The 26337-nt window shown below is 44.4% G+C and overlaps 2 protein-coding genes across 3 annotated transcripts in view; one reads left to right on the forward strand and one right to left on the reverse strand.

The window, feature by feature from the left end:
* DNAH11 (dynein axonemal heavy chain 11) overlaps window positions 1-25642 on the forward strand; it is a 335983-nt gene extending 310341 nt beyond the window's left edge. The window contains exons 76-83 of the mRNA XM_089917707.1: window positions 340-459; window positions 6545-6787; window positions 9519-9701; window positions 9777-9892; window positions 15976-16088; window positions 16542-16682; window positions 17678-19787; window positions 20209-25642. Coding sequence (XP_089773833.1) covers window positions 340-459; window positions 6545-6787; window positions 9519-9701; window positions 9777-9892; window positions 15976-16088; window positions 16542-16682; window positions 17678-17925 — 1164 coding nt within the window. The 3' untranslated portion in view covers window positions 17926-19787; window positions 20209-25642. The remainder of the gene's footprint in view (window positions 1-339; window positions 460-6544; window positions 6788-9518; window positions 9702-9776; window positions 9893-15975; window positions 16089-16541; window positions 16683-17677; window positions 19788-20208) is intronic.
* CDCA7L (cell division cycle associated 7 like) overlaps window positions 17584-26337 on the reverse strand; it is a 50508-nt gene continuing 41754 nt past the window's right edge. For both annotated transcript variants that reach the window (XM_022587913.3, XM_022587904.3), the window contains exons 4-10: window positions 24605-24979; window positions 22912-22983; window positions 22627-22797; window positions 21745-21870; window positions 20663-20812; window positions 19505-19641; window positions 17584-18987 (exon numbers count right to left, since the gene is read on the reverse strand). In XM_022587913.3, coding sequence (XP_022443621.1) covers window positions 18957-18987; window positions 19505-19641; window positions 20663-20812; window positions 21745-21870; window positions 22627-22797; window positions 22912-22983; window positions 24605-24979 — 1062 coding nt within the window. In that variant the 3' untranslated portion in view covers window positions 17584-18956. The remainder of the gene's footprint in view (window positions 18988-19504; window positions 19642-20662; window positions 20813-21744; window positions 21871-22626; window positions 22798-22911; window positions 22984-24604; window positions 24980-26337) is intronic.

Raw genomic sequence — 26337 nt, forward strand, 5'->3', positions numbered from 1 at the left:
CAAAGGCCCTATGAACCAACACCCTCTTGTGGTTTTTAGATGAGGTTCTGAACGTGTAAACCTTAACTGCATAACATGTTCTAGGAATAATCTGGTTTGCTTTAAAATCTTCATTAAAAGCTCCGCTTCGTTAAAAGCTCACTGAATGTATTAAAACACACTGAAAATAATTCTCAGCCAATTCAATCCTGGCAATTCAGACAATTCCTGAACCTCTTTTAAATGCTTCTGTAGGTGGGGGCTTGTAGAGAGGCGCTTGCTGCTGACTGACTGTTCGGAGGCAGGTGCCCCGAACTTGGAAGTGAACGTTTGCATGATTCCCCTCCCCTCTCCCTCCAGGTCCCATGGGAAGACCTCCGGTACCTCTTTGGTGAGATCATGTACGGGGGCCACATCACAGATGACTGGGATCGCAAACTGTGTCGGGTGTATTTAGAAGAATTCATGAATCCCTCTCTGGTAAGACATTTCTTAAGTCATTTCACAGAGGAGAAAGTTCTAGTAAGATTCTTTTTTAACTTTTTATTTTATATTGGAGTAGACCTGATTAACAGTGGTGTGTTCGTTTCAGGTGTACAGCACTGTGGTTCAGTTATACATACACGTTATCTGTTCTTTTCAAAATTCTTTTCCCGTTTAGGTTGTTACATCATATTGAGAGGAGTTCCCTGCGCTATACAGTAGATCCTTGTTGGTTATCTGTTTTAAATATGGCGGTGTGTGCATGCCAATCCCCTAACTATCCCTTCCGCCCACCCTTCCCCCCTGGTAACCAAAAGTCCGTTCTCTAAGTCTGTGAGTCGGTTTCTGTTTTGTAAATAAGTTCATTTGTATCACTTTTTTTTTTTTTTTAGATTCTGCATATAAGCGATAGTTTGCTTTCTCTAAGAATTTTTTAAACTGATTTCACTATGTAAATAATTCTTGAACGTTATTGAGGATTCTTGGCCTTTTGTGAGTATATTCTGGCACACCTTCCAGGGAGTTTGGAAGTTTGTTAGAAGTGTAGAATCTTGGGCCCCATGCCAGACCCACAGAATCCGAATCTGTGTTTTAGCAAGACACCTCCCTGCCACCACCACAGGTGGTTTCTGTGCCCACATGAAGCACTGTCCCATGCACAGACTCACTGGATCTTTGAGATAACCCCGTGAGGTACACAGCACTGACACTGTCACCCCATTTCATAGACAAGGAGACTGGGTCACGGTGATTTGCCCCAGGTCTCCCAGTTATCCCAGGCAGGGGCTCTAGCCAGACGTATTGATTTCAATTCAGCGGCTCTGATGCAAGTGAACTCTACAGTTCTTTCTCTGGCACAGAAGCCATGGAGTATTCTAAATTTTGGTCACTAACTCCTAACTAAATATGTGCTCAAGAAAACTGCGGTGATGTGAGAGGGCAGTTCTTCCTTCTTTGAGGAAGGGGCAGAGCTCCCTTGTACTGGAGTTTAAAGAGGCCAGGTACCCTTTTCCCATTTCTCATCTTACTAGCCCTATGTCTGTGTATACCAACACACCCACATGGTTTGTGACTGGTGCTGGGTTTTCTGGAAAAAGCACTCAGTCCTTGTTTTCCATACTGAAGTAGCTGAAAGTGGTGGCATACTTTTCTCATGTCTCTCTCCAAAGGTTTCCAGGTTCATGGCCATTGCCTGATTATTTCTTGGAAACCCAAGGCACCCTCCACCGTGCCATCTCTACTCCCACTTGGGCAAGACACCAACTGTGTTTAGAGCTGTGCCGTGTATTTTTTTTAAAAATAGTTTGAGCAACCTCCTGTTTATAATTTCTTGAGAACTTCATCTCCTAAAAGCATTATGCCTTCCTCAAGTCCATTTTGAGAAGTAATATAATCATGTATTAGAAAACATGGTGTACTGTAGTCTCATATAGAAAATTGAGGACAGATTATTTTTTTGCTACTTTTAATAATGTTAAACAATTTGGGGACAAGGCAGGAAAAAAAAAAGACTTTCTGCCATGTGACCATTATTTGTTTCTTTTGACTGTGAGTCTCCTGGTCTTTCCTTAGTTCTAATGAGCAAGGTTTCAGGGGTCAGAAAGACACTTTCAATTTAGCACAATTGGAAGTCACTCCTCAGAAGAGGTCTGGGAGTACGTTACCATGGAGATGGGAAAGATAAACAGGGTCGGGTGTGCTACCTTTACAGAGGCTGATTTCTCTGAATGATGGTGGAGGTCAAGGGGCAGAGCGACACACTCACTCTGCTCTTCCCTCTCTGGTTCTGGCCTGAGGATGAGAGTGAATTACTGTTGCCAACCGAGACAGTCCATTAACCTTCACAAGCCTGAACTCCCATTCACGTAATTGTAAAATAAATATAGATGATGCAACCTGAGGGGCATCTCTGGTGTGTGCATTAGCCCTTTAGAAATTTAGGTACCTGCCCTTCCATGCTGCTCTGGTGAGGTTTTCAGGATGGGGATGCTCATTTGCAGTCCTGCATCCTCACCAGAGAGCACTACCTTGTCAACTCACCAGAGCAAGTTAAAGCACTGACTGGTTTGGTGGCAGAAACTGCAAAATCCCAGTTATTTTGTTCTCATACAGATGTTTCCTGCTCATGCTGTTTACGTTATTAGGAACTTAAGCTAACACTTCAGCATCTTGCAGGATGTCTTTTTGCCGCTTCTCACATTGGTTAACTTATTTGGCAATTAGTGTCTTTGGTTACATGGGCACGTGGTCAAACCTTGGAATGCTTTCAGTGGCTTTGTCCTGTTAGGAGGATGAATGAGTTTCTTGTTGGGTAAATGACACGGCATTTAGAGAGGGCTCCCCAACGGCAATGTGCTTTAGAGGGTTCCTGGCCAAAGGTAGGGAATTATAATTAATATTCTTATGTAAGGGGCATACTTGGCAATGCTAAACAAGTAATATGGTAAGTTACTTTTGGAAAATAAGGTATCAGGTCACCTGAAAGCTGTCAAAATTAACAGCTTAAAAGTTGGGCTTTGAAGTAAAACAAAAGGACAAAAAAGCTCGAGTTCAAATTCAGTGCTCCCTTGTGTTTGCTGTGCAATTTTAGATACATCACAGAACCTGAGCCTCTGTTTATTCATTTGTGAAATTAGGGTACACAGTAGCAGTCACTCAGCATCCTCTCCTCCTCAACCTGCCCCACTCCCCAGCACCAGGCAACCACTAATCTACTTTCTGTCTCTATAGATTTGCCTAATCTGGACATTTCATATAAATGGAATCACACAATATCAGGCCTTTTGTGTCTGACCTCTTTCACTTAGCATGTTTTCAAGGTTCATCCACGTTATAGCACGTATCAGTACTTCATTCCTTTTAAGGGCCAAATAGTATTCCATCGTATCGATACACTATTTTATTTATCTGTTCATCAGTTGATGGATATTTGCGTTGTTTCCACTTCGGGGCTATTATGAATTACGCTGCTTTAAATATTCATATATGTGTTTGCATGGACATACATTGCCACTTCTTTTGGGTATATACATAGAAATGAAATTATTGGATCATATGGTAACTCTGTGTTTAATGTTTTGAGGAACCACCAAACTGTTTTCCAAAGTGGCTGCATCATTTTATATCCCCACTGGCAATATACGAGGGTTCCGTTCTCTCCACGTCCTCGCGGTGGGTGTGAAGTGGTATCACATTATAGTTCTGTTTTGCATTTCCCTGAAGACTAATGATGTTGACCATCTTTTCCTGTGCTTATTAGTCATTTGTGTGTCTTCTTTGGAGACATGTTAATTTAGATTCTGAATCTGATTCTGATTCTACTGATTCTTTGAGGCCTAACAATAACCTTATCAAACAGCCCTCCCCCAAAGGCAGGACAGGTGGCCACGGAGCAGAGAGTTAGGGTCCCATCAGCAAGAAGCAGCTTTTCATAAAAGCCTCTCAGTGGGATGGGAGAAGGCTTGGATTTAGAATCAGCATTCCCAGAGCTCCTTGAGTATATTGACATTCTCACAGATTTCTTAAAGTAAGAGAACAGAAGTCTCTGTGTGAACTAAGCCTTGCTTATCGAGCTTTACTTGTTTGACATCATAGTAGGAACTTACAGTAGGACATTCTCAGGTTTTGTTTTTCCTTCTAGAAAATTAGGGTGTGCTTGAGGTAATCATGTCTGTTTCTAGGGCACAGGAAAGACTAAAACTAACCTTTGTAAAAGGCTGCTATGTGCCTAGCTATTTGCATACATTGTCGTTAAATTCTCATGGCCACAATCTTTAGGTTGCTATTAGGATCCCCATTTTACCGATGAGATTGAAACTCAGATAAACTGTCATTTTTTGAAAACCACCAAACTGTTCGGGGGCGGGGGTGGGGGGGAACTGAACCAGATCCGTCTGGCTATAAACCTAGCCCTTCCCGTTGACTTTGCTGTTTGCCTTTGCTTTGCTCACTGCCCAACATGGGGAAGGCACTCTTCACATATTTGTAAACAGAATGCCTAATTGTCTTTCCAGAAAGCATGGACCATTTGCACTCCCACCAGCATTCTACGAATATTCACTCAAATGTCCAGTCCCCAAGCATTTTGAAAAGTTCCAAGTGGTTCCACTTTTTGGTTACTTTCTTTGCTTGAAATTCTGTTTAACTTTGGCTGCATTGAAAAACAATTAACTGTGGCTCTTAAATTTTCTTTTAACTATTGCGCACTAATAGGGAAAATCAAGTCCTTGTTTGTAGGGAATACATTTTGGCTTGGAGATGTTTAGTCTAACTTCTGGTTTTAGTATTCATATTTTGTGTCCACATTTTTATTTTGGCTAATTTATCTATCCAGTAAGGGTGAGGTTAAATCCCCTTCACAGTTTTGTTTTGGTCACACTGAGTCAGGTAAAATTTTAATTTTGATTATTTTGATATATAAATGTGAAATGATAGGAAATGTGAATAAATGAATAAAACAAGCCTAGCTGATGGATACTGGTCACGAGAGAGTCTGCATTGCTCCTTCTCATGTTTATTGGGTCCAGGTCTCTCTTTCTGGCAATACGAAAGACTGGATAACTTGAAAATTCTCCCGATACAAAATAAAAATAGAAATTCTGACTTTAACATAAAGTGCCTTTTGGAATTCAGGAGAGCAATTTAGCATCATCCCTAAGGACATGGGCTCCCTGGGCAATCTGGGATTGCAGGTTTGAGGAGGAAGGAACGAACTACCACTACTCACAGATGACATGATGCTGTAGAAAATCGCGCCCATTGGACTGTGAGTTCCTTAAGAACTAGGTCATACGCATCTCTTATACTTCCACAGCTTACTGGGGTATACTAGGTGATCAGTTCATACGATTGAATGAATTAATGAATAGTCACTTTGTCTCCAGGTGATAGTGAGGGGACCAGATAGCATGAACGTACACAATTACAGAGACAAACCCCATTTTCAGAAAATGATTTTAAAATTCTAGGCCTAAAATAGCTACATTAGGTGATGGTTCTTAAAAACTAGCATTCCCTGTACATTTAAGTGCATGTAGACAGAATTCACAGCAAGAGAGGCCGGGAAAATTAAACAGAAGTGTAATGGTCCCCTGGGAACTAAAGAACAATCAGGGGGAAAAAAAATCTGAGATTACACTGAGTTAACCAGAAAAGTATAAGCGCTGGATTGACTGCGTTTATAGCTGGTCAGAGACTGAGGCCCATAAATTGTTTAGTTACATTTTGGTATTTCTGCTTGCATTGCCTTGGTTGAGAACATTCTTCCCGGTGGAATGTCTAACCCTTCTCCCCGGCCTGAATGAAGTGGATGGGTGTGATTAATGCCTGATAACTCCAGCCGCTCACTCATTAGGCAACTTTGGATTGAGCACCAGTATGTGCTAGCTAGCAGTTGCCCCAGGGTCTACAGATCTTGAGATGAGCTACACAGACTCTGCCCTGAGAAGCTCAAAGCCACGGGGAGGTAGCACTCATTTGACTTTTAGTGTATACTGCCCTATAACATGTTAGTTACACACACTCCCACGTATTTTTTAAGATAGGCACATATAATTATGCATGTTTACAAAATCTACGTGCATAATACATAAAATAGTTTGAAGTAGTACTGCATTAAGTACTATTAAGTCATACTAAAATGAGTTCAGAATTAAGATTAAAATCAAACATATGCCCAGGCAAGTTACTCTGAATCTCAATTTCTCTCTGCGAAATGGGGATATCTGGGAGAATCAATGAGTTCAAGCATGCAACAGGGTGACCAATACACAGTAGATGGCTCAGCACCTGTCCGTTCCCTTTGTGTGCATGTATCGTGTTACCCCAAGCAAACCGCAAACCAGGTCTTCTTAAGGATGGGATTCATGTGTGTTCCTTGGACTCCTCCCCAGAGGTCAGCGTGGTACCATACACAGAGCAGAGTGATTGATTACAAGAGGGTCAAGAGATATTCTAGAGAGCTCGCTATCGATCCAGCATTGTGCTGGGACCATCTTACCGGACTGTTCTCACAGGTGTTTGGGAAATGAAGATTGATGTCCACTTAGATTTGGAATAACTGACTTTTCCTTTGTGGTTGAAGGTTGATGGTGAACTGATGCTGGCACCAGGATTTGCTGCCCCACCCAATCTGGATTATTCAGGCTACCACCAGTACATAGAAGAGATGCTTCCTCCGGAAAGCCCAGCACTGTATGGCCTCCACCCAGATGCTGAAATAGAATTCCTGACAGTCACATCCAACACTCTCTTCAGAGCTTTGCTGGAGATGCAGCCCAGGAATGCACTCAGCGGTGAAGGGCTGGGACAGTCCACAGAAGACAAGGTAGAGGGTCATTCTTTCTTTTCTGTTGAGTTATACTGTATATACAGTAAAGTACACTAATCGTAAGTGCACAGCTAGTGAAGTTTTTACCTTCGTGTGCACATAACCACCACCTGGATCAAAGTACAGAACATTTCCAGCACTCCAAAAGGATACCTCTGCCCCTTACCGATCAGTACCCTCTCCACCCCAGGCCAAAGGTACCCACCCTCCTTACCTCTGTCGCCACAGACTAGCTGGAGTAGATTTCCCAGTGTCTAAACTTCAAATACATGCAGCCTTACAGGATGTACTACTAATTTATGTCTGGCTCCTTTCACTCCACATTTCATTGTGAGATTTGTGAGATTCATCCATGTCGCTGCATGAACCAATGGTTCATTTCTGTTTAGTATTTTACTATGTAATTCTTTATTTATATATATAAAATTCGTAATTTGCTCCTTCTATAGGGGATGGGTGTTCGGGTTCTTTCTAGCTTTTCATTACAATGACTGTCACAGCCGTGCACGTTCTTGTATAGTCTTTTGTCAGCATACAAAGGTTAACTCCCAAAGCTATCTGCTCATAATACTCATTCCTGTATACCCAGAAGTGGAATTGTTGGATCAAAGGGTATAATGTTCAGCTTTAGTAGATACTCCCAGTTTTCCAAAGTGGTACAACCACTCCTACACACTTCCACCCACCAGCAGTGTGTATGAGTTCCAGTTGCTCCTGCTTCTTGGGGTCTTGTTAGGAGTCATGGTATTTCTTTGTGGTTTTAACTTTGCATTCCTCAGTTAAGGAATAATACTGAACATTTTTTCATACGCTTATGGCCGTTTGGATACACTTTCGTGTGAAGTACCTGTTCCACTTGCTTGCCCAATTTCTAATTGGGTTGTCGATCTTTTTCTTACTGATTTGTAAGAACTCTTTTATTTCAAATGTGTGTCCTTTGTGAGGTGTATGTATTGCAAATTTCTTCTCCACATGTGTGGCTTGCCTTTCATGCAGTGTGTTTTTGGCTCTGTCATTTTGTTAGTGTCTTTTTTCACCTTTCCTTGGGAGATTGGCATTATCCTTCTTTTGAAGGTTCTTATTACCGTAGAATGATGGGGATGAGAAATGGACATCAAATATTTTTTTTTACCTTTGGATTAAAATCTTACTTCTCATTAATTTAAAACCTGAATAGCTTATTTTTCCCTCAATAAATTAGCCTCTGTTTCTCTCAGAATTATGAATCAAGGATTCAGTGTGTGGAAACACAGTAAACATCAGGTCTAATTATAGTGAGGTCCCAGGAACTTGCCATATTATTTCTTGAAATTTTTCAATTATTTCTTGAAAGGAGGCCATTCATTGAGACACTTGTTTGTCATTTAGAAGCTTTAGAATTTGTTACAGCACGTTTTATCCTATATACTAACATCTTCCCTATGTGAATTTAGATTTTCTAAAAGATGAACGTATTTAAAAATCCATCCATTTGGGAAGATCTATAGTATTAATAGAAGCAGAGAGGTGGATGAGGTCTTCATCTAGTTCTGGGGCTTCAGTCTCTCCAGGGAGGCAGCTGATCATCACACCAGAAAATGCAAAGCAAATGAGGTAAAGATGCCTCAGCATCTCCTACAAGCAGACTGGTTGTACCAACCACCATCTACTAGGTGTTTATATACTAAGCACTATAGAAAGTGCTTTACAAATATGCCAATTTAATCTGCAACAGCTCTGAGTAGTATCGGAATCTCTCTTTTGGAGATAAGCTTAGGTGACTTCCCAAGGCCAGACAGCTAGAAAGGGCCAGTGAAGGAAACCAGATTGTAGCTGAGTCCCAAAGCCTTTCTTTGACCTAAGTTCTCTACAGCACTGTGTTTCATACTCTGTACTGCTGCTGTAAATAAGCTCAAGATTTCAGGATCTGACAAATGACCTGCCAGGGTGCTAATAAAGCAATCTGCACGCATCCCGTCAGAGCCACAGGCAATAATGCGAGAAATAAATGAAAGAGGGAAAGCTGCCTGAGGCTGAAGACAGGCAATATCTTCCAATCTTTTGTCCTTCTTAGGTATTTGTTGGTTTTCCCAGCTCTGTAAAACTGCATCGTTGGAATAAATATCCAGATCAGAGTACTATGTACATATGCACGTCTTCAGTGAACAAATCCTTCATTTCTTTAGGGCAACAGCTACAAAAGATAGAGGCTTCCTTGTTGTTGGAAATATTGATCCAAATTGCCCCCCAAATTTTAGGATGTGTCAGTTGCAAGGGCAGCATCGCAGAGTCACCAGAATTAACTCAAGTGTAAAGGGCATCTTTGGTTCATGCGACTTTTCAAATAACTTTTCTAAAATAGCAGATTGCAAAATGGACTACCCAGATATTGGGGTTCTCCATCCTCTGATCATGTCTTTACAAAGAAATGAAATGTAGTCGATGAGAGAGAGTTATGTTCCCTAAATGCTAACAGTAAATAAACTACAAACAAATAGTAGCACCTCCCTGACGAGACTGTGGGATGTCAAGGAGGGGAGGGCTGCACCGATTGAGGGAGTTGGCGGTGCCACTCTGCCCCCCTCCTGGGAGTTAGTAGGCATCTTTTAAACTCATGAGCAAGCATCTTTGGGAGTCGTATGATACAGTCTTAGACTTAAAAAAAAAAAAAAAATAGAGGCTATATAGTCACCGTGACCAAAAATGAAATAGAAAGGAGCTAAATCTTTGTGTTTGTTAATGATTTAAGGTTAAGAATGTCTTGGATGACATTTTGGAGAAACTTCCAGAAGAGTTCAACATGGCAGAGATAATGCACAAAAGCCCAGACAGAAGCCCCTATGTCCTTGTCTGCTTCCAAGAATGTGAGAGGATGAATATTCTCCTTCGGGAAATCCGGGTGTCACTTCAACAATTAGATCTCGGATTGAAGGTAAGTTTAAAAGTGAGACTAGAGCAGCCTTCTTCACATTAAACGATACTATGTGGCCTTTTTTCTCCCTGCAAGGGGGAGCTGATGCTGTGTCCTGACACGGAAGCCCAGCAGTCTGCGCTGAGTCACGATGCAGTACCAGAAAGCTGGAGCAAACTGGCGTACCCGTCTACTTACGGCCTGGCCCTGTGGTAAGTGCCCCACCCCTGCTGCTGCCAGCCATCGCCAGCCTCACGGCTGGTTTGGTGTTCGGAATTATGCCTCATAGGAACCATGAAAAATGTACTTTGTGATTGTATTCAGCCATAACTGTGCAAACCACCACCAGTTTCACTTGAGTGAAAGGCAAAACTCAATTAGAAGTCAGGCTCAGAGCAAGATTCGAATTCTGCTTCTCACTGAATAGCTATCTGATCTTGGACAAAATACCTGACCTCTGTGTTTCAGTTTTTCATCTGAAAAATGTGGAGAACAGAATTCCCTCCCTGAGTGGATCGGATTTAAATGGCCACGGGAGGCACCCTTAAGTTTACCCTCACATCATGTTATACCCTTATTTTCGAAGCCAGTGATTACTAATGCCATTTCACAGCGAACTCCTAAAGTGGTATGCGGTAAATCAGACTGCCTTCAATTTGGGGGTGTGACCGCAGTGATGTGCCACAAAGCCAGGGACAGAAATTCACAGCTCCCTGAAAGCCAGTGTTGTCTCCAACCACAACTCGGCCTTGGTAGTCAGCACCGGAAGTTTCACAAGGCTGGCTCTATTCTTGGCTTTTCCACATGGACATTCTTTCTTTCTTCTCACCTTCCTAAATTTTTCTTCCACGAACCAGAATGCTACGCTCATCCTTAAACTGGAAGGTCCCATTAGAATTCCAAGTGACCACACGTTGGAACTGCCCCCCCCTCAGGCACGCAGGGGTTTGCTGGGGGTGGTGGTGCAGGGTGTGTGTGTGCAAACCCAGCGAAGGTGCCCTGTGGAAATGCCACAGATGGCAGCAAAGCATCACAGCAGGGAAGAGTGAGCAAAGCCTCTCAATGGATTTCTGTTAATGCTATGAATATCTAAACTCAGATTTTATATTTCCAATCAAAAAAAGGATTTATATTTACACTTAAATTTTATAGCAATAACTTTAGACTTATCTCCACTGTCTTATTTTGTGCTTCCTAAATTCTATATTTTTCTTAGCTGCTTCTTTTCCAAACTTTTCTGACTTCTGTTGGTTTAAGTTTTCTTTATCCCATGTTTATCCCTGTACAGTTCCTATTATTTTAGGAAGACTCTTGATGTTGTAACATAAACACTTTTGGTGTTTCTAACTCAACGTAAAGTCAGTACTTTTTCCTTTAGACGTTTTAAGCTCTTCCCGATCTGGAACTGTAGTTCAACTGTATTTTAATCCACAGTATTTTTTTGTTTACAGTCGGCGATTATTTATTTATTTTTTTTGCGGTATGCGGGCCTCTCACTGTTGTGGCCTCTCCCGTTGCGGAGCACAGGCTCCGGATGCACAGGCTCAGCGGCCATGGCTCACGGGCCCAGCCGCTCCGCGGCACGTGGTATCTTCCCGGACCGGGGCACGAACCCGCGTCCCCTGCATCGGCAGGCGGACTCTCAACCACTGTGCCACCAGGGAAGCCCCAGTCGGCGATTATTTTTGCTTAATAACACGTATAGATTTCTTTGTTCATTGTTGCTTTTTTTTTCTTTCCTGTACTTTGATTTTCAAATAAGCTCTCCTACTCCAAATGATTTGGGTAGAACTGGTATTAATATCTCCACCTGACAGACGACTGAGACAGATTTCATGTTTCTCCCAAGACAATCCAAGTATTAATTCTTCTATATAAGTGATTTATAGATAAGTAATCTGTATACATGACAAATAGAGAAGTAAAACCATTTAAACTTTTGTCATGAGATTCTATCATTTCAAGACAAAAAGACCTTTCAAGACTTATTTTTGCTGTTGACAGACTGTCCCTTGGGAATGTTTTTAGGATGCTTTTGTCCAGGTCATTTGCAAAGATGGCCTGTGGTGAATTTGACGTGTTTGAGAAAACGCAGTTATAAAACTCTTGTGGTATGGAATATATATCATTCAGAAAAATGATGTTAAAAGTATACAACATAATTTATTTGACCTGTAGAGAGTTGTCATAGTTCAGCTACTGTGCACTTGCAAAAATCATGTCAGATGACTTATTTTAAAGCTCAGCCACCTGTTTTTTTTTCTCGCCACAAAGAGCATATCCAGAGACCATGCCATCAGCCATAGATATGGTTAAGAATTGCCCTGCTGCATTATAGCCACCAAAGCGATGTTCCCTGAGAGATGTTTGCAAAACTTCTGTATTTCTGTTGTATCTTTCTTTTCTTTCTCGTCTTTTATGCCTTTAGCACAGGGTCCTATTTACTTTTAATCCTAAAATAAAAGTGAGCCCCTTTCCAGTTGGCATAAATTCAGGAAGTAAAGTTCAGGCCACATTGGGGCCATGTGGTCAGCACTGAAAAAGGCAAAGAGGAAAGGAAAGAAACTGGGCTTGAGGTTCTCTGAGCTGCTGAATCAAGCATGACTTGTCAGATTTTCTCTGGAACCTGCAGTTATGGAATGCAAAAATGCCACTCATCGCTGAAACAACCACCAGCGGCAGCATGGATGCTGTGCGCACCTCACCTGGGGCTCCTTTGTCCTGGATCCCCTCTTCATTGCCCTAAAGGAGGAAGTACACGGCAGGCTTCCAGTGTACGTGGTGGGGAGCAGATGGTATTGTGTCTGAATTCTCTTTACTGCCCTCTCACTCGATTAACGGTCTGTCTACCTGTATGTAGAATTCTAGATATGATGATTTTCTCTCTGAACTTCAGTGTTATAACTGCACTGTCTTCTGGCGTTTATGGGGGCTAGTGAGTCTGTTCATAAATACCTGTCATTCCTTCACAACGAAGTTATTGTCTCTGGGAGGTTTTTAAGAATTTTTTTCTCTTGACCCTTAATATACTAATATTCTATAATCAATGCTCTGTAATTTTTACTGCTGTATTTAGGTATGGTCTTTTAAAAATGCATCTTACTTGGTACTGTGTGCTGTTACAAATGGGAGGCCACAGGTGTTTCCACCCTGTAAAATTCTTAGCCTTTCTTTCTCCAAGTATTGCCCTTGCCACTCTCTTCACCTGCCTGAACTCGCATTCTGTTCCATCTGTGTGTCCCCCTGTGTGTTCCGGGTGAGTCTGTCAGTTCTGGCTGATTTTCATTGTATCTTCAGTTGTCTCCCGTTCTCTTGCCTACTGTTTCTCCCCTGAATTTTTAGTTTCATGTTGCTTATTTTGAGGGGAGGGGAAAGTACCTGACCTAGTTTTTTATTTATTTTTTTAACATCTTTATTGGAGTATAATTGCTTTACAATGGTGTGTTAGTTTCTGCTTTACAACAAAATGAATCAGTTATATATATACATATGTCCCCATATCTCTTCCCTCTTGCGTCTCCCTCCCTCCCACCCTCCCTATGCCAACCCCTCCAGGTGGTCACAAAGCACCGAGTTGATCTCCCTGTGCTATGCGGCTGCTTCCCACTAGCTATCTACCTTACGTTAGGTAGTGTATATATGTCCATGCCTCTCTCGGGTTGTTCCAGCTTACCCTTCCCCCTCCCCATATCCTCAAGTCCATTCTCTAGTAGGTATGTGTCTTTATTCCTATCTTACCCCTAGGTTCTTCATGACATTTTTTTTTCTTAAATTCCATATATATGTGTTAGCATACGGTATTTGTCTCTCTCTCTTACTTACTTCACCCTGTATGACAGACTCTAGCTCTATCCACCTCATTACAAATAGCTCAAGTTCGTTTCTTTTTATGGCTGAGTAATATTCCATTGTATATATGTGCCACATCTTCTTTATCCATTCATCCGATGATGGACACTTAGCTTGTTTCCATCTCCGGGCTATTGTAAATAGAGCTGCAGTGAACATTTTGCTACATGACTCTTTGAATTATGGTTTTCTCAGGGTATATGCTCAGTAGTGGGATTGCTGGGTCATATGGTAGTTCTATTTGTAGTTTTTTAAGGAACCTCCATACTGTTCTCCACAGTGGCTGTATCAATTTACATTCCCACCAACAGTGCAAGAGTGTTCCCTTTTCTCCACACCCTCTCCAGCATTTATTGTTTGTAGATTTTTTGATGATGGTCATTCTGACTGGGGTGAGATGATATCTCATTGTAGTTTTGATTTGCATTTCTCTAATGATTAGTGATGTTGAGCATTCTTTCACGTGTTTGTTGGCAATCTGTGTATCTTCTTTGGAGAAATGTCTATTTAGGTCTTCTGCCCATTTTTGGATTGGGTTACTTGTTTTTTTGATATTGAGCTGAATGAGCTACTTGTAGATTTTGGAGATTAATCCGTTGCCTAACCTAGTTTTGAAATTTTGTTTTTATGACTGCCACCCTTTATCTTTCTCAAGTTTAACCAAGTGTATTAAAAGTCTTGATTTCAGATTCCTCTTTATTTTTATATTTTGGGTTCTCTATACCTTCCTGTTTATTGGATTTGCGAGTAGTTTTTCAGGCCATGTAATCAGTTGTCTTCATACTCAAATAACAGTTTGGCTGGTTATAAAAGTAATTTAGCCCATTCGTTGTCAGAGGACTTTGTAGGCATCATTCTATTCTGCTTAAATGCTGCTGTGGAGGTGTCTGAAGCTAACCTAATTTTTTCCCCTTTATATAAAGACTTGGTATTTTTTCTTGGCTGTCCAGAGGATTCTCTGTCTCCAGTCCACATTAAGATGTATCTTAGTGTTGATTATTATGTGTCATATTTTCTTGCAACATATGTCCCTGATTATAATGATTCAAATTTGTAACTTAGGAAAACTCACATATTCTAGAACCGTATTACTAAACGTGTGCTGTCTCATTCAGCATTCGTCCTATTTCTACTCTCTTTAACTCCTTTTCTCCATTTACTTTTGCTTTTTTTTTTTCTTCTTTTTTTTTTTTACTATTCTGCCTTATGCTGCTTACTTTGTGCTTTCATTTCTGTAATTCTTTTCTGAGATTTTTCCAACTTAATTTCCTCACTTTTTCTTACCTTATCTGTTTAATGCATAATCTTGTTATACAATCACTCATTTTTAGAAAAACTTGTTGCTGCAGTGTTTACCCTCTTGTGACAACATTTTATCCTTGCTTTTCCTGTTCTTTGCCTTTCTTCTTTGTGGGATCTATCATGGAGTATGTTTTCCCTAAAACCAACTATTTGAAAGAGTTTAATATGGGGCAAGGCCCAGGGCCATGTTCTAACCTGGCAGGAATTTTCCTTGTGACCCAAGTTTAAATGTGAACGTTTAAAAGCCTTTCCTCCTTCACGGCCCAGTCTCAGACAGACGCTTCCTCCAAGTGGTGGTGTGTCGGGGTGATTTCTCACTCAACCCTGCTTCCTTGGCAACTGTGAACGAAACAAGGTCCCAGGAAGTGTCAGTGCTACCTGCTGTGGCCCTCACCCTGGAGAACTGCTTTGCTGCCTTTTTCCCTGGGCTTTTTGCTCTGTGCTCCATTTCCCTACTGTTTTTAGCAGTCCTTCGACCTACATTTCAGTATCTCCTCATTTTATGAAAGTTCATTTTTCCTTAGCTTCTGTGAGCTGGCTTCCTCACAGGTAAATTTTAGATACTTCCTACCTGGCCTAATTGCTGTGCCCACGGGATGAGAGAACCTGTGTAAAAACAGCAGTTTCTCACACCACAGGCTTTGGATGGATGGAAGATGGTTGGTTCCCTAATAGCCTTTCCTTTCCCGCTTTCAGGTAATTACTGCACGTGGGAAGGCTAATGTCACGTTTTACTGCCCCTGCCTTTCCTGGCAACCTTCCCCTCGCCATCCTTAGACACACGGGGGGGTGCTCTTTCCCGTGTGTCCCTTGTACCTCCGTGCATCTGTCAGCCCGGATCATACACAGATCACCTGTGTAGGATCACCACGTATCACTGGGCGGATCTAAATAAAATAGTGGTTGAATAAACGGAGGCAAATTTTTCGGTCACGTTTCCCAGTGTTTCTCGTCCCCAATCTCAACGGGACATATAATCTAGCCCTTTAAAGGGACAGTGTTCTGCAAATCACCAGCTAACGATTTCACTGGTTATCACTTGTGGACCTCTCTACCACCACTCTTCACCCCGCGGACTCTCATCTTACTGAAAAACTTTATTACCAAAAAGCAAGTCTGTTTCTTCTTACCTTCTACTCACCAGGTTTAATGACCTCCTCTTGCGATGTCGGGAACTGGATACCTGGACACAAGATCTTGCCCTTCCGGCTGTGGTGTGGCTTTCTGGCTTCTTCAACCCTCAGTCCTTCTTAACTGGTAAGGGCTGGGGCAGGGCGGCCCCTGATGCTGACAGAGTCACACCCCCTAGCAGAACCCCAGCCACTCCCCCTGCCCTGGCCACTACAGAGGAAACAAAACACCCGGCAGGACAGGAGCAGCTAAGAGAGGTGGGATGGGGTTCACCCCGGTAAACGTTTCCCGTCACGGGCTGCCCGGTCTCTCACATCGGTTCCACTCTGGCACGGCAGAGCATAAGCCAAATGGGTATAGCCGTTCCAGTAAAACTCCGTCCACCAAAGCAGGGAGGTGGTCCTGCAGGCCTTCGTTTCCCACCCCTGCTCTAGTGCAGCCACGTGGAATGCCCAAGAACACCCCGTGGGGCCAAAGCACGCCTCACTCAGGGAGATGCTCAGCTTATACGGGTGGCTCCCGGGACCCTTCTGTCTGTGGCTTTATCCTACTCCATTCCTGTCCGTCCTCCTCCCAAAGCAATCATGCAGACCACGGCTCGAAGAAACGAGTGGCCACTGGATAAAATGTGCTTGACTGTTGAGGTTACCAAAAAAAGGAAGGAGGATTATGGGCACCCCCCCAGGGAAGGCGCATACCTCCACGGGCTCCTCATGGAAGGTAAGATGTCCCAAAGAGTGACCCTTTCTCACTCAGCTTCAAGTTGGTACTTGTCCTTTGTTTATTCCGTTGCGCAGCACTCACTCACACTGGTGGTTATTTACCTCGTTTCCGGCTTTCGAACAATTTAAATGCTAAGATACATAGGATGTGTGTCCAATGGGAGCCAAATTTTAAGGCCATGGCTATCACTTAAAGACCTATACACTGAATTTACTTTGCTTTTGAATCAGTGCAAAAATCTTTCTTCTCCTTTTTAGAAAACTGTTTAACTTCATCTTTGTGGTAAAATACCAGATCTCTCTAAGCCTGTAAGAAAGATGCCAATGCATATCGTGAATCTCTGGGCGAAGGGGTAGAATATGCCGTATCTTCCAAGTTTATTCACCCATGCTCTTATCTTGTAGAACACTTCCTCTTACCTTAAAGGGCACTTGGAGAAATGCTTTCCAAGTCTCTGCCAAGATGCTCCTTTTTCACTTTCAACATCTGAACACGTGTGGCACGTGCTTTAAAGGCGGGGTAGGTGGTATAAACAACAAGTGACCTGAACTTAGACGAAGAAAAGAAGGTGCAGTGGGGAGGGAATGTGGTGAGTTGGACATGTCTTATACTGACCATAAGCATATGCAGATGCACTTCTTTAAAGGAAGGACAAACTAGTTTGCTTTACTGCATCTGTGATTCTGTCTCACGGAATCTGTTTTCATGTAAGTAAGGTTTACACCTTTTAAATTCAGATCATTTAGTTTACTGTTCACAGGAGAGAGTTCAGGCTTTAGCACAGGAGCAAGAAGAGTCTCTGCTTACAGTGTATGCGTGGCCCCTGGGCAGCAAGTACCCTCACCTCCTTCCCATCTCAGTCATGGGCCAGCTCGCTAAGGAAGCCACTGACGAGGAGTGAAGTGACAAAACCAGAACGTTTATTGCCTACAACGAACAGAGGCTCAGTACCAACATACAGCACGGTTGTAACCCTTGGGTTTATGCTGTAGGTGCCAGATGGGACAGCCAGTCAGGAGCCATCGTGGACGCCTACCTCAAGGAGTTAAGGTCTGCAATGCCAGTCATCTTTGCAAAAGCCATACCCGCGGACAGACAGGAAACCAAACACACCTACGAGTGCCCTGTGTACAAAACCAAAACAAGGGGCCCCAACCGCGTCTGGACCTTCAGATTGAAGAGCAAAGAGAAGGCGGCCAAGTGGGTCCTGGCAGGCGTGGCCCTCCTGCTGGAGGCGTAACAACAGCCCTTGCAGAGGGGCTTCTATTCCTCCCGCCGGAGCACCGCAGAGATGTCCTTGTTCCCGCACGGTCGTTTATCCTACTGAGAGGCATAAAACAGAGTCCAGCTTATGTACCTTTTAAGTAACTAACTTAAAATGTGCATTCGTTGTTTTTAAACAAACACCATCTCTGAAAAGTAGAGACGGGGGACAAAAAGAAGCACAAAAAGAAGCAAATGTAGAAAAAGACGCAAATGTAGAAAAAAAGATGGGAACCCTACTGAAAATCTGTTCATTTTTAGCTCTCCCCAGCCTTCCTGCAACACAAAAAAGAGTACAGTATAGATCCCATTTTCATCAACGTTCCACCGAACCTCCAAAACAATATGGTTGGAAGTCTCCTCCCGGTCCATACACGCGGGAGCCTAGTTCTTGTAGATAAACAAAAAGTATTAACCTTTATATTCTTTTAAAATATAGAAGCCACTGGCCCCAGGCAGCCGCTCCTGCTGGCCAGCAGCCCTCCAGTGTCCGGAATGTGACTGACAGTCCACTTTTTGTTCAAGCGTTAACAAAAATAAAACTCAAGATTCTACGGGTAAATTGCACCTTGTAATTTAGGGGAACATTTGCAATATAAATTTCCAATGACCCAGAGCAGCTTAAACTATGGTCACTTGTGATAAGGTAACCTTAAAGAGGACGTAACCCGTCACAAGCTGGCCTCCAGGGACTGGTTTGGGAGGTAAAAGATCAAGGCAACAAAGGCAAGAGCTGCTTACACAATGTTTTCTCTGGGGTAACTCTACCCCCCCCCCCATCTAAACTATGCTTTTAATTCAATCTAGAAACAGGCCTGCATATGCATGTCTGTCGATTCCTCTCTCGTCTTCCTGAGAAATCTTTTGAAGTATATAAACAAACAATCCTTAAAAAAAATAGTATTTAGCTCTACAAAGAATTTCTGTATACGAACACAACCATAAGAAATCTTAGGCACAAATGGCATGTCTTGTCGGAGTCCTCCATGGTGAGCTGGCTGGTTCTTCTTAGTTGTCTTTTACCAGCTGCTTTTGTAAGCTGAGAAAAAATGGGAAGCATTAGTGGGACGGCGGCACGAGCACAGCGGCATCCTAGGTTAGAGGCTCAACCATCCCCCAGAGTACCAAGCCCGAACCGGCTCTCCTGTCACCAGCTCAGGCCCGACTCATGCACACACAGCGGTGCGGGCCAGCCCCCAGGGCCACCCGCCTGACTCCTGCGTCCCTACAAGCAGCCTCCTCGAGGGTCCAAGCGCACGTGGCCCAAGCCTCCCCTCTCCTTAGGGCTGCCTTGGACCTTCACAGCTTTCCCTCAGCCTGCCTTGTAGACTCTTTACTGTTGGAGGCAATCAGGGGGAAATTCTAGCAAAGGAGGGAACTTCCCGATAGGGAAAATACCAGTCCCGAGCTTGCCCAATGCAAACAGACACAGGACGACTGGCACTCGACGTGGTTTCTAAGAAGCAACTGAAACAAGGCAACCCCGTACCTGCCTAGAGGGTCTCCCCGGCTGCACCCGGGAATTACCACCTCTGTTTTTGATTTGTGAGGCTTACCTCTCCAGATATTCCTTAACGTTATTATAACCGTAAAACTTGGCCAGATGAATGAGGATGCCTGTGGCACAGCGACCATCACGCTTCCGACAGTAACTGCAATTGCAGACGCCCCGGCAGGGAGGACACACCCAACCCTAGGGAAGCAATGGCAGCAGAAACGCCCCCGTTATCAACAGGCTCTCCCCACAAGATGAGCTTCTGACTGAGCCTGGATCACTCGGCCTCTCCACCAATCTTTAATCACCTGAGACTCTTCAGAGAATCCTTCACCCTGTGACAGGTACTAATGTCTCCTTCCCCTCGCATGTTTCAAAAAGGTCCAGAAAGGTTGATCACCCCAGACCACGCATGCAGAAACACTGAAACGTGTTGGTTTTAAACAGGACCAGGTGCATAGTTAGTAGACGTATGTTCAAAAAGTTTTGGAGAATTTCAGGTATCAGAGCAAGTGCAGGGCCCCTTACAACTTCACAGGTCACACGCCCAGGAGGTCGGCCCTGCTTCTGAGAGCATAGGGTTTCTCAAATCACTCAACCTGAGTAGTAGTTTACATTCACCTGCAAACTAGGGACAGTATTTACCCCCATGACTGCTGCATCAGAGGTCTTGCAGCAGTTAAGAGCACAGACTCCGGAGCCAGACTGCCCAGGTTCAAGGGCATACACACTAACCCTCATACTATGTATTATCTCATTTTACAGAGACAACCAAGGTGTTGGGAGGCTAAAAGAATAACAACTGAAATAAACTGCACTAACAGACGTGAAATCTCAGAGCAGTGCAGGTGCGCACAGAAAGCACCCTACACCGCGGTATACCCGCCCCCCCGGGGCCTGACCCCGGCAAATCCAAGGTAAAGGACGCTGCTGGAGGAAAGGGACACAGGCTCGCCTGTACAAACCCTAACTCTAAGAAAGCTTGCCTCTGACCCTGGAAAGCGAAACGCAGTCTCTTCTCCGGTCCTATCTAGGGCAGGAAACTCTACTTTTCATTGCTGCCAGTCTCAAGAGGCAGAATGAAAAGGAGGGTGGTGAGGGGGGTCTACAAAACCCAGAGCTCTGCAGCTGCAGCTACCCGACAGACGGCCCAGGAGCCCCGTCCTCAGCTTGCTCCCCTCACCAATACAACTCAGGCCGAGGCGAGCACTGTGCCTACCGGGTCCAGCAGCGCCGATCGCACGTCCTCCCCATAGCGATTCCGCAGGCAAGGCCCACAAAACTGTCCTCGCACCCCGCCGCAGCTCTGGTTCCGACACACCGTCTTGGTGTCAATGGTCTTCTGCCGACACTGGTGGCAAGTGTTACCCTGAGGCGGAAGGCGGTGGGTGGTGAACATGGGATTTGGAGGGGGAGGCCCACGAGGCCACACGGATATCCTAAGTGCACAAAGCAGCCCTGCCTCTCCCCCAGAATCGAGCAGTGCTGTTCCTCTGGTACAAACACGGGCACTCTCTGGCAGCCTGTAAGCACTTTTAGTTCTGGGGCCAGAGAAGCCTCTTAGGATGAGACTGAGCAGGGAGCCTGGGAGAAATGAAATGATCAGCTGGACAGAAATGATGGGAGAGACCGGAGCCCACAGGGGTGACAGGTGACTGCGTGATGATAAGCCCTGGGCAGCATCACACGGCTCCAACCCAGCTCCTAGCAATCCGGTTATGTTCAGGATAAAATCTCCTGGTTTTAAAACGTTGGCAATTAAATTGAAAACCTTTAAACAGTATTTAAGCCACTGTCCCATTATCTAAAAAGGATGCAAAACAACACAAAGCCATCCTCTACATTACCATTTAGAAAAAATTGAACGCATTTCCTATCTAACAAAGATATTCGATCAAACTTTAGTTTCTATTGGTTATATAAAATATATATTATACATAACGTTTTCAATATGTGTTAATACTATATTGGAAATATATTTCTTTTGGTTATAAAAGCGTATTATTTTTTTCAACGTTTAAAACATAAAAACTATTTAAAATATAACAATTACAACTGTGCTTTTCCAGACTACACCCCTGCCTCCCCCCACAGATAATAATATGCATCCCCCAGAGAGACCTGTCTCCCCTTTCCCAGTTATAGCTGCTCCAACTCGGAGCCCACCTCTGCGCCCTGGGGAGACGGCACAAATGCGTAAGCCCAGATACAGTTTAAAACAAGGCAGGATTTCAAATACCGGTGCCTGGGACTCCCAGTATAGGTCACGATCATGTGAATTATTCATCAGATATACTTTACCAGAACTTTATCATAGATTTTATCTCGAACAGTTATGGCCACATTCTCCAAGTCCTCTTCAGTGATGTCCTCCACTGGCCGAAAAGAAGATACACGGCGACGTCGTCGATATCCCTGGCATCTCCCCTGCAGAACGAGCCAAAGCAGAACTGGGCATTAGATGGTTTGGGCAGTTAAAAAAAAATTATAGAAGTTTTAAGCTCCTCAGAGCTCTAGGACCATGAATGTTAACTATGTCCCTCTTCTATTTCCCTGAAATCATTCATACATTTTATTAGTCATTTGCTGAGCTCCTATCCTTAGTGCCAAGCCTCCCTGATAGCAAGGTGACACAGAACGATAAATCAGAAGCTCAGGGTTTCCCTGACCAGTGAATGGTCACCTGCAGCAAGCTCTGTGAGGCCGGGGAAGTGAACCACACTGAACAGCCAAAGCCACAAACAGGAAGGGTCCAAAGTGTCTTGCTCTAGACTGAAAGCACTCCAAACTCCCCATTCCTAAACAGAAAGACCAGAGACATCACTGTACTTGCCCACGAGCAAAACCACGAAGCCACCTGCTGCCGTTATCAGCCCTTTACAGCCTCCACTGGAGATGAAGCTGGGGTCCTAACCATTGCTCGGTTTAGAGGAAGGACCCGCTTCATGGCCTACAGCTTAGACCAAGCGCAAGCTTAGGCCCGGGGTTCTTTTCCGAGTGCGGTCCCAGGAGTACCCACAGCATCTGGGAACTTGGCTGAAATGCAACTTCTCAGCTGCTGCAGACCTACTGAGTCAGAACCTCAGCGCTCTCACCGAGCCCCAGAGGGCTGTGATGAACGCTCACGTGCGAGGACCGCTGGCTTAGACAAAGAAGCATTGGTTCATTATAGTCAGAAAATACCCCGCTTGTTGTCTTCCTTCTTCTGAAACTGTAAAACTCTTCTGCGAACTTGGCGGCCGACACGGTGAAGTTCTCCAGGGCGAACTTCTCGGGAGGCCGTGCGCTCCGGGCCGGGTTGGTGCGCCGTGTGATCTGTCCCTCTGAGAAGGCCCGCCTCACTGCTTTCTTCTTCTGCAGGTGAGATCACAGACACACACAACTGGCTGCTTTCTGGAATGAAAGCCATCTAGCAACCGACTGTGTGCATGAGTACTGGAATCAATACATATAAGGAGTTCCACTTACAGAAGCTGAGTTCGGGGTTCGGAGCGGGAAGAAGTCTGGCATTGAGTTCAATTCCGCCAATAATTGAGCAAGCTGAAGTTCAGAAGAAAGAAAGGATCACGCATAAGTATTGCCACGTCTACTTCATCTAACACGTTATCACAAGTCTTCCAGTTTGCAGCCATGAGAAACTTGTAGTTTACATAAGATCTCAGCAGTTGTTATTTTTTTAACCTCACATGTAAAGATTTTTATCTACGCAGGTGAGATGCTGATAGCATGAGAGGCATAAAATCTATGCCCGTTCCTTAGGTAGAAGAAGACACGATGAAGACTGTCCTGGAAGGTCCAAGGCCTGGAGCATGCGGTTAGAATCGTGACTGGGCCGCTAGCTCTCAGTGTGACCCTGGAACCTATCACTGTGCCCACCTGAATCAAGCTTCATCATGTTCACAACAGAAAAGGCCCAACTAGATCATTCCAGCAGTTATTCAGAGCTCCGAAACCCCGACTCTTTTAAGTTGGTTCATTTCTTATCAATAAAAATAATTTCTGAAAATATTCCCAAATAAACACCTAAGAACACCAAATAACAGGCATTAATGTGCCAATCATACAATTTAATTAGGATTCCTTTTAGTTTTAGACTTACACAGAGGTATGGGTGTCACCCCTAAATCCTAAAATCATGAACATAGTTCTTATTTTTAATTTTTTTTTTGCGGTACGCGGGCCTCTCACTGTTGTGGCCTCTCCCGTTGCAGAGCACAGGCTCCGGACGCGCAGGCCCAGCGGCCATGGCTCACGGGCCCAGACGCTCTGCAGCACGTGGGATCTTCCCGGACTGGGGCACGAACCCGTGTCCCCTGCATCGGCAGACAGACTCTCAACCACTGCACCACCAGGGAAGCCCTCATAGTTTACTTTAAAGATGCAGAGAGATACGACGCTAAAAATTTCTCTTAACTGAGCACGAATATGTCTCTGGATAAATTATACCCCAAAGTAGGCTTTATATTTTCTTAAGCAACTTAATAGACATATAATAAGACTGCATATACAGTATCATTAAATTATGCTTTTTAAAAAGAAAATATTAAAGAAAAAAATATAAGTGATGATGATTGGTGTGATTTTTTTAAATTCTGTGTGTATAAAATTATGAAGGAAACCACAGTTACTGACCACATACAGAAAAACCAAATACACAAAGATTTCACCTTGTTCCATTAATTATTCTGGTGAAAACATTTTAAAGTGATTCAAAACTGCCCAGTTCCTTTTAATACCTAGACCCCTTTCATTCCTTTAGCTGATATCTTGACACTACAGCATCTAGGTTGAAAGCTGCCTGCCTGACCTGCACAAAGCAACTTCTAAGTGGGCTTCATGACACCCACGTTTACACACTGCTTCTTTCTGCTGGGAACAGGGCCTCTCATCTCTGTAAAATACCACTGCATATTTGCAACATAACTTGATCAACAGTAAATGGCGTTTAGTCCATGGCACTGTGGAGGGGGCTAAAAATGGTCCTGGGAGTCTCGGTTCCCAAACCAGAGCTAATCAGGTGATAACGGCTTGGGGTCCAAGAAAAGAGAAAGAACCCACAATGCCCAGAGCACACTTCCTGACCGAAGCCAAAGCAGCAGCGGCTGTGGGGACGCAGCCCTGGGAGCCCCAGCAGTGGCTGTCTTGGGCCGCGCGGCCTTACCATGGCTTTGTTCTCCTCGATGTTCATGGTCCTTTTCAGCAGGGCATCTGAGCTCTCCTGGCCCTCGTCCCTGGAGTCGTCCTCAGACTCAGAGGCAGAATCTTCCCTTTCCTTCCTCTGTCTGCAGCTTGTCTTTCTTCCAAGAATTCCACTCTTACTGTCCTGTATGTGCGAGCCAGAAAACAACGGCTCAGGAGAACTGTTCTTACCGGCATTTTTTGCCGGTTTCTTGGTGGGGAACTGAAAGGCTACTCGAAGACCAATACTGCTTCTTCTCGGCCTGCTGCTTCTAGGTGGAGCCTCTTCTTCTTCATCTTCCTCTTCCTCACTCATGAAAGATGCTTTACCATCATCACTGAGCTCTGACTCCACGAGCTAATGAAATGACAGAAAGAACAAAGACAGTGCCTATAAACAAACCTTCAGAAAGACACACACTTAAAACCACTCTGACAGTATTTTAGGAGAACAATGAATAGTTGAAAGCTCTCCCTTCCTATTGGTAGTTCCCTCTGAAGTCTTCAGTTAAATGCGCAAGTACTCTGTAGATGAACAAAATCAAAGAGCGGGCTGCTACGCGCTCTGGCCCAGCCACACCCACCAGTAGACTGTGCTCTGTTCAGAGCATCAGGCTGGAAGCCAAACGCTGACGAGGTGGGCTCCTCCCCAGTGGACCAGCCAAGCTGGCACACCTGGGAGCCCAGGAATATGGGAATAAAGAAAAGGGTGTGCATGACATCAGAGGTATCCTCAGGTAAAAATGGAGTGCTGAGTGAAAAATAAAGTACCATTCTGCCCTAACTAGCTGGAACACAACTCATGAGTAAGACGGACAGGAGAGCTGACTTCATTTTAGTGCAGTGACCAAGGAGCAGGCAGATGACCTGCCATCGGGGTCAGTGGCGGAACCTCATCCCCAGGATACACTGGGTCCTCACTCAAGGGAAGCCTCCTCCCCTTTCTGTAACCCGCAGCGCCATGGGGTGCAATCAGGCAGACAGCCCTGCAGGTGGCTGCAGGCACCTGTTCAGTCAGCTCAAGCAATTCTCAGCCTCAATTTTCAGTCTCCACTCGGCATAGGTCTCCAGCATTAAAACATAACTTGGTTTCACACGTGAGAACACAGTAAGAATGGAAGGCAACAGCAAGGGGACATCTCAGATGCAAAGGACTCTTAGCAACAGCAGAGATGGGTTTAAATACTGGGATCAAGGTCATCGCCTGGCCTCTTTCCTTGACCACAGGCTGGACAGTGTAGCCTGGGCACCTCTGTCAGGGACTCAGGTTGTGAGGAGAGCTGAGAACAGCACCAGGAGCCGCCTGGAATTCAGTTAATGACTCTGCTTCTTCCTCAGTGACCCCCCCCCCAAATTCCAGCTGGACTCAAGTTAAAAATGAAGCGGCGGGAGGGAAAAAAAAAAGCAGACAGGGCTTCCCTGGTGGCTCAGTGGTTGAGAGTCCGCCTGCCGATGCAGGGGACACGGGTTCGTGCCCCGGTCCGGGAAGATCCCACATGCCGCAGAGAGGCTGGGCCCGTGAGCCGTGGCCGCTGAGCCTGCGCGTCCGGAGCCTGTGCTCCGCAACGGGAGAGGCCATAGCAGTGAGAGGCCCGCGTACCGCAAAAAAATTTTAAAAAAAAGCAGACAACTTCCAAACCTTGGTGTATGTATCAATGCACAAAAAGCCAGGCAGAGAAATAAGACTGTACTGTACGGAGTTACCTATTTGTTTTA

This window comes from Delphinapterus leucas, chromosome 9, assembly GCF_059928025.1.
Source record: "Delphinapterus leucas isolate spDelLeu-1000000601 "Yukka" chromosome 9, BTC_Dleu_Yukka2, whole genome shotgun sequence".
Lineage (NCBI taxonomy): Eukaryota > Metazoa > Chordata > Mammalia > Artiodactyla > Monodontidae > Delphinapterus > Delphinapterus leucas.